The sequence below is a fragment of the Mauremys mutica genome, chromosome 4, assembly GCF_020497125.1.
Source record: "Mauremys mutica isolate MM-2020 ecotype Southern chromosome 4, ASM2049712v1, whole genome shotgun sequence".
NCBI lineage: Eukaryota > Metazoa > Chordata > Testudines > Geoemydidae > Mauremys > Mauremys mutica.
The window spans coordinates 122715016-122732494 of NC_059075.1; the positions used below are offsets into that span (position 1 = coordinate 122715016).

General features: G+C 51.4%; 1 protein-coding gene across 7 annotated transcripts in view; it reads right to left on the minus strand.

Moving 5' to 3' along the window:
• Window positions 1-5411: 5411 nt before the first annotated feature.
• KDM2A (lysine demethylase 2A) overlaps window positions 5412-17479 on the minus strand; it is a 70873-nt gene continuing 58805 nt past the window's right edge. For 6 of the 7 annotated variants that reach the window (XM_045014086.1, XM_045014087.1, XM_045014089.1 and 3 more), the window contains 9 exons: window positions 16008-16274; window positions 15661-15792; window positions 15466-15555; window positions 14812-15036; window positions 13291-14000; window positions 11930-12093; window positions 11209-11367; window positions 10524-10739; window positions 5412-8307 (listed from right to left, as the gene is read on the minus strand). In XM_045014086.1, coding sequence (XP_044870021.1) covers window positions 8126-8307; window positions 10524-10739; window positions 11209-11367; window positions 11930-12093; window positions 13291-14000; window positions 14812-15036; window positions 15466-15555; window positions 15661-15792; window positions 16008-16274 — 2145 coding nt within the window. In that variant the 3' untranslated portion in view covers window positions 5412-8125. The remainder of the gene's footprint in view (window positions 8308-10523; window positions 10740-11208; window positions 11368-11929; window positions 12094-13290; window positions 14001-14811; window positions 15037-15465; window positions 15556-15660; window positions 15793-16007; window positions 16275-17479) is intronic. The other variant, XM_045014092.1, reaches the window with a different exon arrangement.

Here is a 17479-nt window from a genome sequence, read left to right on the forward strand (position 1 = left end):
GCCTTCCCCCATCCCCTGGCACCTCAGCGCACCGCATCCAGGAGTGGCCCTGGACAGAGCTAAAGCGGTGTGGCTCCAGCGGGGCCTGAGCTCCTCCCTGCTCAGAGCTGCATGGTAAGGGGGTGGGGCTGCGAGCTCCTGGCTGACCGGCGGGAGCTCAGGCCCCTCTGGAGCCATGCCGCTGCAGTGCTGTCCAGGGCCGCTCCTGGATGCGGTGCACTGAGGCTCTGGGAGGGTAAGCAGCATGGCAGGGGGGGTTGGATAAGGGGCAGGGAGTCCCAAGGACAGTCAGGGGACAGGGAGGGGGCAGAGGTTTGGGGGGGTGGTCAGGGGATGGGGAACAGGGGGTTGGATCGTGGGCATTCCAGGGGTCTGTCAGGACTCAGTGGGTGGTGGGGGGGTGGCTAGGGGTCAGGGCAGTCAGGGAACAAGGGGGGGTTGGTGGGGGGGTGGGGTCCCGGGGTGGTGGTTGGAGAGGGAGCCTCGGGGGGCGGTGAGGGGACAAGCAGCAGGATGGGTAGGGAATTCTGAAGGGGGCAGGAAGTGGATGGGGGTCAGATAGGGGGCAGGGCCAGGCTGTTTGGGGAGGCACAGCCTTCCCTACCCTAAAGCTCATTCAGCAGTTTGAGGCTTGCAGACAGCTATTTAACACAAAGAGCCAAGCTGTTATCTTTTCCATGGGGGAGGGATCACATGAGAAGAGCAATATCCTACACCACTTACCTCCTTCCCAACCCTACCAAGGGAGACCCCCCCCTCCCCTGCATTCCCTGAGGCTCCAGAGGGGTTAATTCAGTGGTTCTCAAACTTTTGTTCTGGTGACCCCTTTCACATAGCAAACCTCTGACTGTGACCCCCCCCTTATATATTAAAAACACTTTTTTAATATATATTTAAGACTATTATAAATGCTGGAGGCAAAGCGGGATTTGAGGTGGAGGCTGACACCTCATGACCCCCTGCAGGGTCCCGACCCCCAGTTTGAGAACCCCTGGGTTAATTTAATTTTAGCACCCTGTGTCCATTCACATACATGTGCTATTTTGAGCATTTCAATTTTCACAACATAGGCTCATCTCAGATTCTGGAACAAGCTCAAATGCTCAGTTTGTGGAGTATGTACATACACTATATTAAAGACAAACCCACAGTAACCGTCTCCAGTTTGTGAGGGACCCCATGGAGCCAGTCTGTAGAAAACAGATACATTTATGGAGTTAAGTCCATTAATGGTTATTAGCCAGGATGGGTAAGGAATGCTGTCCCTAGCCTCTGTTTGTCAGAGAGTGGAGATGGATGGCAGGAGAGAGATCACTTGATCATTACCTCTTAGGTTCACTCCCTCTGGGGCACTTGGCATTGGCCACTGTTGGTAGACAGGATACTGGGCTGGATGGACCTTTGGTCTGACCCAGTATGGCCATTCTTATGTTCTAAGCTAAATGAACCCAAAGTTATGGGGATAGATATGAGTCAAGGAAGCCAGCAGAGTATCAGAAACCTGGAAAAATCTCTGAGTGGCTGGGCTCAGGCATTTGGACACAAGCTGAAGTGGTTCAAAAGTTTTGGATTTTTTTTAGGCAGAATTTTTTTTATTGTTTCTTTAAACAAACACAGCAAGCAGCAAATATTTGGCCACACACTTCTGAAACCCCAAACCACGTTCAGGTTTTGGCAGACGAATTTCAGCTTTTCAATTAAAAAATCCACAACAAATTTTGAAGGAAAACAGACATTGTCCGTGATTTTTTTCTGCTTTTTAAAAACCCTTAGTTTTCGATCTAAAAAAAGTTGACAGAAAAATATTTGTCCAACCCTTTTAATGAGCTTTAGTGCCTTTTAGCACTAGCTGATGCTGAGAACAAGTGATACCTTGTAAAGAAGTTTTCTCAAAACTGGGTTTGTGCCAAGATGCGGAAGGTTTGTATATGTTTATTTTTCCCAGGGCTGCCCGAGGGCAGGGGGAAGCGGGGGGGCACAAGTAGGGCAATTTGCCCCAGGCCCTGCAGGGGCCCCCACGAGAATATAGTATTCTATAGTATTGCAACTTTTTTTTATGGAAGGGGCCCCTGAAATTGCTTTGCCCCAGGCCCCCTGAATTCTCTGGGTGGCCCTGGCTGGGCCTGCTTGCTCCTCTCTCGGCTTTGCCTATTCCAACTGAGCTCTTTGGGGAGGGACTGTGTCAGCGTGTATCTGCAGTGCATCATGCAACCGGGCCCCTCCAGGCACTACTGTCATACAACCAGCCTGCGCTTGCTTTGGCATTCAGAACAGGGAACTGGCTGCTTCCGAAGAGAAGAGGCTTCTGGCCAAGGGCTCCCTGAGGCAAAACCTATGTCTGGAAAAGCACATACAGCTAGATATTCACTATCCAGAACTATGACATTAAAACAGATATTAAAAGGGGAGAGGGGGGAAGACGACTAAAATCATCCCCTGTACATTGGTATGAGTGATGATTTAGACGGTTTACAACACTGGGGCAAGGACCATCTTTTTGTTCTGTTAGTACAGCACCTAGCTCCCTGGGTCCTGGTCCATGACTTGGCCTTGTAAGTGCCACCCCAATAAATGATCCTAAAGTGAATGGGATGGGTTGGTGAATTCTCATTTTTCAATCCCTCATTGTTTCCACCGTCCCCTTCAGTGGGAATCTAGGCCTGTACCATCACTAACATGTTTTGGTTCACTGTGCTGTTAGACAAGTCATTCTTAACATACAGATGGGTGCAATGGGCAGTAAGATTTCAAGCTAGATTTCAAGTTAGCTCTGGCTAAGCCCGGGCAAGAAAAATTTTAATGCAAAAAAGCTTGTTTTTCAGGATGTCAGGAGCATGGGGAGACAAAGGGCTGGAAGGAAAGTTCGGACCTGATCTTAGCCAGAAAGCTAGAATTAAATAGATGTTAAGAGGAAGGAAATAAATCTGTGAAGAGCTCATGGAACCAAGCAGCAGCAGTCAGATATTGAGTCAGTTACTTGTTTGCTTTTTCTATCCAACCTCAAAGTGACTGGATGAAAGGAGCAGATGGGAAAGGTTGGGTTTCAGTTAAGTGTAGGACATAGGAGTGGAAGGGCCATCCTAGGTCATCAATTCTGGTTCCATGCAATCACAGGCAGCCCTGTCATATAATCCATATAATTCATAAATCCATCAAGCTCCATTTTAAAAATGAGTCAAGTTGTTCCCCCTCTTCCCAATCCATGCTACTGGGACGCCATCCCAGAATCTCACTGCTCTGATAGTTACAAAGCTACTAATTTCCAGCCTAACTTTGTTCATGGCCAGTTTATCCCTATTTGTTTTTGTGCCATTAGCTTCAACAGCTCTTCTCCCTCACTTGTGTTTACACAACCCTGCTGTATTCAGAGAGAGCAATCAGATCCCCCTCCCCCTGCCTTTGTCAGGCTAAATAGCCAAGCTCTTCAGTCTCCTCTTGTAAGCCACACCCCTAATCATGCTAGCAGCCCTGCTCTGCACCTGGTCCAGTTTGAATTCATCGGTCTTGAATCTAGATGACCACATCTAGGTGCAGTATTCCAGAGTGGTCTTACCCCTGCCTCCTAAAGTGGTATTAATACTTCCTTCTCTCTACTGGAAATACCTCTCCTGATTCATCCTACAATCGCATTTTCCTTTTTCATAGCCACATCATAGAGTTGGCTCATAGTCATCCCACAATCAACTATACAGCTAGGCCTTTCTCCTTCAGCCATTTCCAGCTGAAGTCCTGAGCTTATAGCAATTTTATTAGTGCCTAAGTGCATGATCTTGAACTTTGTACTATTACATTTCATCCCATTTCTATTACTCCAGTCCTCAAGGTCATCCACTTCTTCCTGTATAATATTCCAGTCTTCTTGACAAGGCCTCCCAATTGTCTCATCAGCATACTCCCAACTTTTTGTTCCAAGGTCATTATTTGAAAGTCATTCCAAATACGTGGGTATTAGCATGATTGTATGGCCACACAGTTAGGCCTGGTTTAAGTCCAGTCACAGATCTTAAGGGCAGAAGGGACCATTGTTATCATCTAGTCTGAACTCCTGTATAACAGAGCCCAGAGAACTGCCCCAAAATAATTCCTGTTTGAACTAGAGCAAAGAAAAACCTCCAATCTTGATTTAAAAATGACCAGTCATGGAGGATTCACCACAGCCCTTGGTATGTTGTTAATGGCTAATTATACTTACTCTTAAAAATTCAACAGGCACATGATGCTAAGTCGGTGCAATACACCAGCTAGGAAAGGCAGAGTTGAGGGGGATATTATCAGCTAATAGCCCACCTCTCCAATGAGATGGAGAAATGAGGGCAACAGTACTTCTGAATGATGCTCAGGGGTGGAAGCAGAGAACTTAAATGGAGTTTGCAATATTGCATGGTAGCAGAGATCAGTGCAGGATACACAGAGGCACCCTACCTGATTCCAGAATAACTTCTGCATGCAGCGCTATTAAGACCAGAATGCACCACCCATATCATAATTTGACCTCCTGTACAACACAGGCTAAATAAATATCACAATGCAGCCCAACAACCAGAATTAGACGCAAGTATTACAGCCTTCAGAAAACTACACTATTGTGTGCCACAGGCAGAGAACAGGATGGAAGCCCTAAATTACAAACGCCTAGGGAACCCAATGCCCACAAAGAGCATGAAGGGTGCAAGCAAAGTGGAGAGAAATTGAGTTGGTCAAAGCAGGCATAACAAAGAGATATAGAAGGGAAGGGCAGGGACACATCCTGCTGTGAAGACACATGGCAGCTGTGCGATCTTTCAGCTTGTGAACCCAGACTGGAAGGTGATGGAGGTTTTAAATCTGGTTCTCTAGTTCCTTCCACCTGAGCCTCTCAAAGCACTTCCCTGCTTCAATGGCTGTTTATATATAGTGACTGCAGTTGGTCTGAAAAGCTTTTGCTTCTCTGCTAAAAACCCCATCAAGTTTCAGAAGGCTTTTCTTCAGTAAAACCCAAAGCTATGAAGGAGCCCGTGAAAGGACGCAGTGTACTGAGTCTCCCAACAGACTTAACGGCATTAGAGGTGCCTACATGAGTCAAAAGATGACATCCAACAGAACATGCATAACGGGTGCTTCATCTTCTACTTTACAAGAGCCTGAAGAGTGGCAGGATCTCTAGACTATTTTTTCCAACAGAAATATTGGTCTGAAGACTGTCTAATCAGAGAACTAGCAGAGGTCTGACAAGGAAACCATCGTTAACGGAAATAGGAAAAGCTAAATATGCACAATAAAACATCTGGTAGGACTGTTATACTCTTCTGGTCACCTCAGGGGTAGCAGGATGATGGCAGTGAAACTAGGAATCTGAGTGGTACCATCAACTTGAATTCACCTTCCCCTCTCGGGATGTCCAACACCCACACAAACAACGTGCAGACCCGGCAGTGTTTTCTTTAAACTTTTATTCCAAAAATCCACCCCCAAGAAACAAAATATTTCCCTTCAGAGGCTGGTATCTTCCCCTCCCTCCCCCACAAATGTCTCTCCTGTTCATGTGGTAATAGGTTATGAGTAAAGATTCTCTCTAAAACCAGTACTGGAGAATGCTTAGAAGAGAAAATAAAAAAAAAATTCCAACTAGCTCCCCCTCCCTTTGCCCCCAAATAATAACCCCCAACCCAAACAGCATAAGACTTGTTTTCTTTTACCCTTAATGCTTACATTTAATTTTAAAGCACAAATGTTGGAGATGGACTCTAAATCGCTAACAAAAATATATATTTACAATATTTCTCTGGGGGAAAACAAAACAAAAACACAAAAACACAACCAAAACCCTTTAAACCAATAGTGACTTTCTTCAGGGAGTTTTATTTAGGGAGCAGGGCTTTTTTTTAAATCACTACGTGATTTCATATATATATATATTTATTTCTTCTTTCCTTTGTGGATTTTCATCCCTTGCCCTCCAAGGTGGTGGCCAGTTACAGGAACAAGTATCACACCTTTATTTTAATTTTTTTAAGTCTCTGAAGCCACAGACTTAGTGGAAGGCTGCGTCTGAGAAGGCTGTGGGACAGCGAACTTAAAGACTGACCACTTCCTTCACCCATCAATCAGCTCGACTCCTCCTCCTGCCTACCATGGACACCCCTGGCACACTGATCCACTGTTGCTCAGCGCTGAATGCATATGTGACAGTAGCTAAGATGCTTTTATTTTTCAAACTGAAAAGCCAGCCCAGAAATCCTCTGGGCTGGAGTGTCCCCCAGGTTGGATGCACTTATATATCCTGTTTATAGCTTCCCCCTGCCTTCCTTTAAAACAAATAAAAATAAGTAGTTTGATTCTTCTGTTTTCCACAGGCGTTACCAAAAACAAAATGGCAGAAAGCTTCCACTCCTAGGTCAGTGATGATAACAAAGTGAGCTTTCCCCCCCCCACAAAACTCTTAATCCATTGTAGCAAAACTCCCATGTACCGAGGCACTGTGGAATTCATCACACTTGCACGTTCCAGTCAGCAAGCAAGCAGGCTCACGATATGGAGGCCAGAGGGCAGGAGGGGAAGCACAGGACCTGAGCCCCCCACTGGGGGTTCAGTGGATCTAAACAAAGACATCCCCCACCCACAGCCAACACTGCAGCAGCAGAAGACATTGGTGCCAGAGAATTCGGAGCCAGCAGGCAATGGGGAGAGCTGGAGGGGTGACAGCTGCTTCTGCCTCCCTTATTGCTTTTGAAGCAGTGAGGGTGCATCTGGTCGATTCTCCTTTGAGGTTTCACAACCGCTTGTCCCTCCCCTTTTTCCCTGCTGCTTAGAGAGTTCCTTTCTCCCCTGTAAGGCTGGAGAGGGGCTGGGGAAACACGTGGCAGGCTGGTATTGTGCTATCAGTATGCTTAGAAGGAGGGGATTTGGGGGGCAGGAGGAGGGGAGGGAGAGAGCAGAGTGCAAACTGTGCATTAAACATCAACAAGCTCAGACAGTCAAGGGAGCATCCAGTCACTTGGGGGAGGGAGGAGGAGAGGGGAGAGGAATAATGACCCAAAATAAGATTCCAACCTTTCTTTTTAAAGTGCAAAAAGCTCTCTGCTGCCCAAGAGAGAGGGTTCTTTGGACCGACCATTCATTGCAAAGGAAAAGTGGCAGCTAAAGGGGTAGGGGGATGGGGACTTTCACACCCCCTTCCACATCTCCAAGTTCGAGAGCTGACAGCTACACACTGGGTGACAAGATGGAGAAGCATCCTCTCCTCTGGCCGCAGCATCCCAAGAGTGCTTAATTATACACTAGCCTGCCCGAGGGGGTGGGGAGAGCATGTAGCCCACTCTGTGCAGGATCCAGAAATCCCTCTGGATGCCTTCTGAGTCCTCCCTGAGCTCTGATGGACCTGGCCACCTGCAGACACCCACCCCCAGCCCTTCCAGAAGGGCTGGACACTCTCATCCTCACAGGGGCGTGGATATATGGTGCTGTGAGCAGTCTAGTGCTGCTCTGGAGTGGAAGCTTGGCTAGCCAAGGGAGACACCTAGCCTTGAGAACCCACTGCCATAGGGCTCTCACCCTCCACATACAAGCTGCAGGAGGCAAACCCCGGACACTTCAGTGAGGCAAGGCCAAGAGGAGGAAAAGCTCAGGGGGCAAAGACGTGGCATGTGTGCCAAGTATGACAAGCCACAGGGCCAACAGCCATACCCGTGGCAGTGGTACTGGAGAGACCAGGCATGCTTGCTTCATACCATCCAGCTCCAATCCCTTTTCCAGGGCACTCCCCTTGCCCATGCTGAGTAGGAAGTGAAATCTGTTTTGGGGTGCCAAGGCGGGGAGAAAAGAGGGGCACATTTCCCTGCGAAGACACCTCTGAACAACCTCAGACTAAGAGCAGCCAGGCTCCAGAACGAGCGCCCCTGGCCATGGCCCATTCCTCCTCAGCTATGGGTCAGCCTGGCAGGACCCCTTCTGCTGCCGAACTCCCAGGAAGAGGAGGAGGAGGAGACCCAGTGGAATGGGGCTGGCTACTGCCCTGCCTGTGGAGGTGGGTGATGGAGGAGTGCAGGATGCTGGCCTCACAGCAAGACAGGGCTGGGGAGGAAGAGCGCCTCTTCGAGAGGGGTGGGATGGGATCTTTCCTTCTCCTCAGTCTGCCTGGGGTTGGTCTCTAGCTGATTTTCTGGATCAGCTTCTCATCGGACAGGCAGTAGAGGCTGCTGATGGACAGGTCTGAGATGAAGTGCTCGCAGGCCTTGCGGGTAATCTGCTTGCAGCCTCGCAGGTCGATCAGGGTGAGGTTGGAGATGCGCCGCAGGTACAGCAGGGACTGGTCTGTCAGCTTATTGCAACCTGAGCAGAAGAGGAGGAAGGGGTTACAGCAGAGCACGCAGTACCCCCCACATGCCACACAGGGCCCTGCACACCCCACAGGAAGCTGGGACAAGTTTGGCAGGGGGCTGGAGTAGCCAGGTGGGAACGTGGGGTAGATTAGAGGAAGGGAAAAATACATTGAAGTTTATACTGAATATGAAACATCCCAGTCAGAACAATATCCACTTAAATATCCCAGTCAGCACAGCACCCCCCACACCCCAAGCTAACATCTACCCCTGCCCCTCAGCCCCATGAATACCTCAGCCAGCACCTCCTGGGGAATTTAATCTGATGTCAAACTCAGACTAAGCAGCCCCTAGATTTTAAACTTTTCTGCCTGCCATAGACTGGGTCTCTACCATTCACCCTGCAATTGACAAGAGGGAGATGGTGAGTTCTGGTAGCTAAGGGAACCCTTGGGTCTGGAACAGAGCTGGCTGGAAATTGTCAGACAATGTTTGTCAGAAAAAGCTGATTTCACAAAATCAAAATGTTCCATTGGGATGTGTTCACTTCATCCACTCTTCCAGTTGTGCTCTGAAAGCCTGCCTGGTTCCCAGCCATCTCGCCTGGTTCCCTGCACCTGCTAGGTCAGCTGCCAGAGCACAGCCCTGGCTCAAGCTGGGGGTCCTGGCTGTATGCCAGAGAGCCTAGAAGCAGGGCTGATAGGCGTCTGGGCGGCTCAGAGAGTCTCAATCAGGAAAAAGATCTTGGAGTCATCGTGGGTAGTTCTCTGAAGATGTCCACGCAGTGTGCAGAGGCGGTCAAAAAAGCAAACAGGATGTTAGGAATTATTAAAAAGGGGACAGAGAATAAGACGGAGAATATATTATTGCCCTTATATAAATCGATGGTACGCCCACATCTCGAATGCTGCGTACAGATGTGGTCTCCTCATCTCAAAAAAAGATATACCGGCACTAGAAAAGGTTCAGAAAAGGGCAACTAAAATGATTAGGGGTTTGGAACGGGTCCCATATGAGGAGAGATTAAAGAGGCTAGGATTCTTCAGCTTGGAAAAGCGGAGACTATGATAGAGGTATATAAAATCATGAATGATGTGGAGAAAGTGGATAAGGAAAAGTTATTTACTTATTCCCGTATCAGAGGGGTAGCCGTGTTAGTCTGGTTCTGTAGAAGCAGCAAAGAATCCTGTGGCACCTTATAGACTAACAGACGTTTTGCAGCATGAGCTTTCGTGGGTGAATACCCACTTCTTCGGATGCAAGTGGGGGTTCTTCTTGCATCTGAAGAAGTGGGTATTCACCCACGAAAGCTCATGCTGCAAAACGTCTGTTAGTCTATAAGGTGCCACAGGATTCTTTGCTGCTTTTACTTATTCCCATAATTCAAGAACCAAATGAAATTAATAGGCATCAGGTTTAAAACAAATACAAGGAAGTTCTTCATGTAGCGCACAGTCAACTTGTGGAATTCCTTACTTGAGGAAGTTGTGAAGGCTACGACTATAACAGCGTTTAAGAGAGAACTGGATAAATTCATGGTGGTTAAGTCCATCAATGGCTATTAGCCAGGATGGGTAAGGAATGGTGTCCCTAGCCTCTGTTTGTCAGAGGATGGAGATGGATGGCAGGAGAGAGATCACCTGATCATTGACTGTTAGGTCCACTCCCTCTGGGGCACCTGGCATTGGCCACTGTCGGTAGACAGGATACTGGGCTAGATGGACCTTTGGTCTGACCCGATATGGCCGTTCTTATGTTCTTATGAAAGTTTTGATCTCACTCTCACGTGGAATGAAGGTTTTCATCCATCTGAGCATTTCCCCACAGGATGGGAATTGTGGGTTCCGATCAGCCCTACTGGCCATAAGGGCTATCGACAATGTGTTTAAAAGGAAAAAGAGTACTGATTTCAGAGCACAACCCTGCAGTTGCTGAGGAACATCTGGGGCACTGGAGACAATGCCATATGAGCCCACCCCCTTCATTCAGCCTTGGGAGCAGATTCCTAGCTGCCGGGTATTGTCGAAGACTCACAGTTAACTCATCCCTCAGGAGCAGGACTGTGCTGAAGGCCACAACTGAGTCAACATGGAAACTAACCCCCACCCCGCCACTGTCCCCCAGCAGCACGGAACCCCTCCGAAGCTAGGGTAAATGAAGGCGGAGCAGTGGCCCTGTCTGGCACCATGCAAGGTGCCAGTGGAGGGATGCAGAGGTTGCAGGCACCTGCCATGTTGATCTCGGTGAGTGAGTTGCGCGTGGAAGACCCCACGGCCGTTAGGAGGTTGGCCGACTGGTCCGTAAGGTGGCTGCAGTGACTAAGGTCGAGTCGTGAGAGCAGGGGCATATGGCGGATGATGAGCCGGAGCGTGGCATCGGTGATGTCCAGACCAGCTAGCCGGAAGTCTGTCATGTTGCGGAGTTTGCTGCGATTGTCTTGACCTGCAGAGGTACGTGAGAAACAACCATGTCATGGCCACCCCCAGCTGTATTCCCACCTGCTACATGCCAGCACCTCCCACTTCATCACCTGCACCAAGAGATGAACTTCTACTAAGTCAAGTATCAGGGGGTGCATTTGAAGAAGCGAGGTTTTTTACCCACAAAAGCTTATGCCCAAATAAATCTGTTAGTCTTTAAGGTGCCACCGGACTCCTTGTTGTTCTAATAAGTCAGTGCAGCTCAACCACCCTGCAACACTACCTGGAGACTACAGTCCCCATCTTGCGCCCAGAAATATGGATCCCTGAGGAAATACCCCCATCCCATGGCAACCACAGCTCCCACCACATTCCCTGAACACTGCCCTCTGGAGATTCTTCTTGGTAACCACAACCCCATCCCACCTGAACACACGCCTTCCTTGTGCAACCATGCCGCCCACCCTCATATTACCCAGGAACCAACATACTGGGTTTGTCTGTGGGAGGTGTGAGCAAGTCCCGGATCTGAGGGTCCTTGATTCCTACTGCCCACCGAAGATCGAGGGTCCTGAGAAGGGGGCAGCTGGAGGTACTGAGTGCACAGACTGCAGACCAGGAACAGCCTGCTAAGATGAGGTCTTTCAGGCCTGCCGGGAAGAGGGGGAACCAGTGAGTCAAGAGAGCCCTGAACTCCAAGACACCCCCGTAGCCTCCTTTCTGATCTGCGACCAACGGGACCCTTTGTCCACACCCCTGCCAACACATTCTAGTGACTTCACCTCTTGCCCGCCCCTGGGAGAGAGGAGGCCAGGACGGGGATGTACACAGAACCTGAATTCCCATCTCATCCTGGCAGGATAGGGGCGGGGAGGTCTCCCCACCCAGCACTGAAGAGGAGCTTCAGTGATGGGGAGACTGGGGCACACAGGGAACTTACTGCAAAAGCTGGCTTCCCCATGTGACTCAGGAAGATCCACAAGAACTCCTGGGAATGGTTGGTACCATGAGATACCCTGAAGATACATGAACATGGCAACAATCCTAGGTTACCTCTGACATCCACAGGGTTATGGCACTCACGGGCTGGCTGGCTATTCGAAGTGGTGGTGGGGCTACCAGACAAAGAGCAGTTCTGCTTTGCCCTCAGCATTACAACCCATACGCTGAAGAGACAAGCCCCACCTCCCCCAAAGCACAAGTCCCACTGACCTGGCAGCCTGTTGACAAGCCAGGTGAGCTGTTTTTTGGAGATATTGGTCCAGCTAAGGTCGAGGCTGACCGGCTGCCTCTTGATGATGCCGCTCAGGGCCTGGGGAGTGATGGACTTGCACCTGCTCAAATCAATCTTCGTCCACAATCTCTTGTCACAGCACCTGATGCACAGAGACACGCAGGTTGGATAGGAAGAGCCCACAGCCCCACCCGATACAGACTGCTGGATGCCAAGGGAGTGAAGGAGCTCCAGTGGTAACATGCTCCAAAGGACCAAGGGGCTTGCTGTGCTAATCAACTACTGCAGGCTCTTCAGCACCAGTCTGTCTCTAGACACATTCCAGCTTGTGCTGGAGGAGCAATCTCTGATGCCAGTCATGCGGCTCATGCCCCAGAACAGGGGTTAGGCTGTCCCGGGAACCAGCAGCAGGGCAGTCAGTTATCTCAGCACTGCTGGTTACAATAAGGACCAGGGAACGCCTGAAAGAGAAACCATGCTGGGCCAGCAGCTAACAGGTCTTGCAGGCCTGTAGGATCTAGTGTGCTTGTGCCTTCATGGGCACTGAAGCTGCTAAGGCTGAGGGGTTAGGGAAAGATGGGTCCCTGCTTCCCACCTCACTAGCTAGGAGGCTGCATGTTCTGCCTGAGGGGCCAGCTCTCCTCACACAAGCTACAGGTAACTCCATTGCCTTGATGAGAGCCACCAGGTAGCCTGAGGTGAGAGAAAAAGGCCCCTGGGTGGAACAGGTAATCACCACGTGCCCATCACGACTGGGGACTGGAGAGGGTAAGAGATACTTAGGACCCCATGGGAAACATCACTGCAACAGTGCAGAGCCCAGAGACAGTCCCCAGTCCTCAGTGCCTTTGTATAGCGCCCTCCACAGAGAGTTAGTTTGTACAGCCTGGAGACAGCTGTGCAAAGCCACCAGGAGCGGGCTGGTGGACACAGGACACCGTGTCAACCACAGGAAAGGTAAGGAGAGTGCAGGATTAGTCACTGTGGGCACTAGCAAGGATGGAAGGCAGGGACTGGAAATCAGGAAATGCTCTCCGATGGAGAGGACAACCCACTGGTCATGGCCCAACAGAGCCATGCAAAGGTGGTTATTTCTTGAGGCTGGAAGAGCAGGTATGGCACAAATAGCATGACAAGCTTCTAGCACCAACATAACTCACCCAAGAGCCAGAGGGACATGGCACCTCTGCCAGGGCCCCAATATGCACCAGCTGCGATGAGGCCGCAATTGAGACTGAAACAACCCTCCCAGCTCTAATCTTCTCCTATTTGGTACTGACCAGCTGGCAGGGGTCCACTGCCTTTGATGAGGGCGGGGATGGCACCATGCCCCACTTACCATTTGTACCAGGTCTTGCACACCCGCATACACTCGCAGAGCTCTCTGCGGCTGAGGTAGCGGAACACGGACATCCACACCTCACGCTGCATCCAGCTCTCCTCGCCGTCCTGCGCTCGGCCGCCTCTGCCATTCAGCCGGGCCACCCCGCCCTCCTCCGTGCTTTCCTCCTCCTCCTCCTCGTCTGCCGCCTCCTCCTCGTCTGCCGCCTCCTCCTCCCCGGCCCGCTGGGGCGTCCTGGCTGGGCAGTGGCGCACGACCACGCGGGGAGAGTGCCGCAGATTAGTGGAGGAGGCGGTGATGGCCTGCAGCTTGGGCACAATAGAGGTGCCGTGCAGGTCTTTGGCAGGCCTCTGCAGCGTGACCGTAAGGTAGGAGCCGTGCAGCTTGGCCTTCTCCACCTCTGACAGCTCCTTCTTGCCGCTGGGGTTGTTCTCCTTCTCCCGCACCATGGTGCGCTCTGTGACCTGGAGCCGCTGCAGCTGCCGCCGCTTGAAGCGCTCGTCCCGGCTGGCGCTGTGGTGGTCACTGGGGCCGGCCCCCGGGGACGAGCGCGTCACCACACCCCGCGGCGATGCCGGGTCATGGATCAGCTGCAGCATGGAGGTGGGCGAGTGTGGCGGGGGTGTCAGGGGCTCCTCGCAGCTCCGCAGGGGTCGCAGGACTTTGGCCTGCACTGTGTCCTCGTCACTCTCCTCCATCTTCCGCTTCTGCAAAGGAGCCAGAGGAGAGGGGAGTTAACACCTCACCTATCAACAGTGCCAGGCCCAAACAGCACCCCCCGATGGCACAGCAGGCAAAACCCCAGGGGAACACACCGCCACTGTGCTGATGCAGGGCCCCACTCACCTGGGCAAGACCACCTTCTCTGGGCACTGAATAGCGGGGTCCGCACCAGCAGTGCCCAGTATGTGGAGGAGGGGCTAAGAAGAGCTTGCCCAGCACTGTCCATATGGCAAGTCTGCTTTCCCAACACTGACCTGTAGTAACCAGGGTAGGGAGTGCAGAGTGTTACAACATAAAAGGCAGAGGGGCTCGAGCCAACCATCCAGGCTGCGGGCATCTTCTTTACAGTAACCTCGCACCCAGGCCATGGCAAGTTCACCAGGCCTCACCCACAACTGGTTTCCAGGGAGGGGCCATAGGCCCCTCCACCATTTGCAAACCCACCTGCATAGAAGACTCAGTCAAACTGTTGGGAGTCACACTGACGGGAGGGGCAGAGATTTGGAGGCTGGCTGGGAACAGCACCAGCTTTTAGGAGTTATGTGATCAGAGCTCAGCTCCTAAAGCCACACCTGGCCACCTGAACAAGCAGCCTGACTTTCAGGATGGCTAAGTACCCACTGAGGTCCTTTGCCTAAGGGAGTGGTGATGGAAGGATTAAGCCACAAGGCTTTACTATGTCCTTGAGGCCGATGGGAAACCTGCCCCCTTCCCACTGCTGAGCTCTGCACCCAGGCTGGCCACATTCATCTCCTCCCAAGTTGCAGGCCCACTCCCTGCAGGAGGGTCCCCCACCTTGCTCGCCTCTGCTGGGACACTGCTCTCTGGGGCAACAGGCACAGTTCTACGTATGAGCTGGTAACTGTAGTTCTGCTGCCTAGGCAGCGCTGCCAGCCTCCACTTGGCCAGCCGGCGCCGCACATAGTCTGCTCGCTGCTTGGTGGCAGGGTCTGGGCGCCAGTGCCCTTTGAGGAGTCGTTTCTTCTGCAGGATGCTGGAGTTTGCTTGTTGACGGGCTCTCTGTGAACGTCGTGGGGGGTGGACACGGAAGAGCTATGAACCAGCTCCACTGGAAGTTAGCAACGCGCAGCTTCACCAGTGCCCGCAAGCCACCTGGCCACACCGAGGTGCCACAGCTCCACCAGTGCCCACCTGCCTGAAGTGGCACTCACTGCCCTCTAGAGCATCAGTTCCTGTTGACCCCATGTGGCCATGCACATACATGCACACGTGCCTGGCTCCATGGGCATGGTGACCTCAGACCCTGCTCAATTCTCCCTGCAACTCAGTGTCCAGAGTGAGTAGCATCCCACAACCAGCTGGGCTCCCTGCTTCCCCACAGACCTCCCCCACCTGAGAAGAATGAGTGGGGTGTGCGTTTAGAGGGCAATCCAAGTGCTCCCATTCTCCCCACACTGGTGCTGTCCAGGCAAGTGGGTCTCCTCTTACCTGGCCCTTCTCCGAGTCATCACCCTGGTAGCACTTTGGACACTCCCAGCAATTGGGCAATTCATCATTCAGCAGCCCTTCCCCGTCCATCTGCAGACGGGACATACCAAGTGGTTAGGCACCACCCTTCAGCCATTTGCCCCCACCCCCTACATGAGTGTGGACCCAAAACCCATGTCCCTAGGCCCACCTCACCTGCAGGCAGCCAGGGTGAACTATCTCATTACAGATGCAGCATTCCATGAGCTTCTTCTCAAAGTCCTGCGAATCCTCATTCTGATCCACCTCCCCGCAAAGTGCGCACGTGACCGAGTGAGGCAGCCTGGGCTACAAAGGAAGCCAAGAGTGAAACCAGGGAGACGGGCAGCCCAAAGGAAGTGCCCTCAAGCTTGGGGGATGGGTAGTTCCAGGCGCTCCCTTGTGTTGCCCCAAATTCTGCTGTCAAATTCAGATTTGGAGTGGAAGGCTCAAGCAAATTCTCCTCCATCCTTGGCCCCAAGTGGCCAGCCACTGCCCCCAACGTAACTTGCCGCAGAACTCACCGCTAAGCACTGCCGGAGGACGCAGGACTGCTTCATGCGACCAGGCCCCCCAAACTTCTTCATGTCCCTGCAGTAGTGGCACATGCCGCACTCGCCTTGCATGCAGGCCTTGCATTTACGGCACCGCACTCGCCTCCGTCGTGCTCCTGACACTATTGGAGACACTGTGGGCCTTACAGGTGCCAGGCGTGGGGCTGGCTTCATGGTGTGAGGCTTGGTGATGGGGATGGTGGGCAGGCGCACCTTCGGTCGGGCCTGGAGCTTTAGCTGGCGATAGAAGCACAAAGGAGAGGTCGAAGACTGGGAGGCTCATGGCTCACCGCTTTCTGTCATGTTCGGGCAGCAGGAGCATCTCAGCAAGCCCGTCTCGCACCTTTCATTTGGATCTCAAAGGACTGCACAGACTCAGCCCAGTCAGCATTTTCCCCATTTTACAGAGCTGGGAATTGACGTAGCCAAGGGAAGGCAGGATTAGATCCCTAGCCACTAGACTGCTACACCACAGAGTCGAGTGGGAAGTCAGCACTTTCATACCATGAACCAAGGAAGGGAAGTGACTGTTTGCAGCACTTATCTTCTTTCCCAACCCATACCCCAATCTCTTCTTCCAGTCCAGTCAGAGCTGCAAATGGGCCCCTACATCTCACTATGATCTTAAGACAGTGGCTCGCTCCCTTCCAGACTTCCCCTGGTGAGACTTGTTTCTGACCCAGGGCCAGGGACTGGGAAAGTATGCCAAATCTGAAATTGTTTATAACTGGCCCAGCTGCTAAGCACCTTCGCAACAGTCTTCTCCATGCAACTGCAGCAAATTCTCCAACTGCCAGTGCTTTATACCACTGGGAAGCTGGGATCCAAGCTCAGCCTGTTAGGGCTGGTCAACGGTCTCCTCATCTAGGAAGGCTTTTTGGTCCAAGCCTGAATATTGATGCATTGCTCCTTGGAGCTGTACAGTTCCCAAATTCTCCTCCAAGAGACATCCTATTCTGACATTTCTAAGAGCAACACCCATGGTGAGAGCAGCCAGAACAAGAGGGACAGACTATCAACCCTCACAGAGCTATGGGGCATAAACTAATCTCTAGCTGGGGTAAGCTGCAGACCCACTGGCCAAAGGGCCTGAGTGGGGGGCTTATTGTATCTCCCTTTCTCCAAGTCAAGAGATAGGAAGGCAGAAAAACTCCTTGGCCAACTGCCAACACAATAATTTCTGTTAGAGGGAGCCCATTGTCCAGCACGCTCACTCCCTTTTGGGGAACAAATTCTGACTTATGAATGTACAATTTTATTTTATTTTTTCAAGTATTTAGGTACCTAACTCCCATGTACCTTTTAAAATCTAGACCTCACTGCTTATTCCTATATATTCGCTGAATAGGTTAGGCAAACATTTCAGCCTATGAGACCTTTCACTAAGTTTTCCCTGTGACTATTCACCACTAGCAGCAAGTGACTGAACAAATAAATCACAT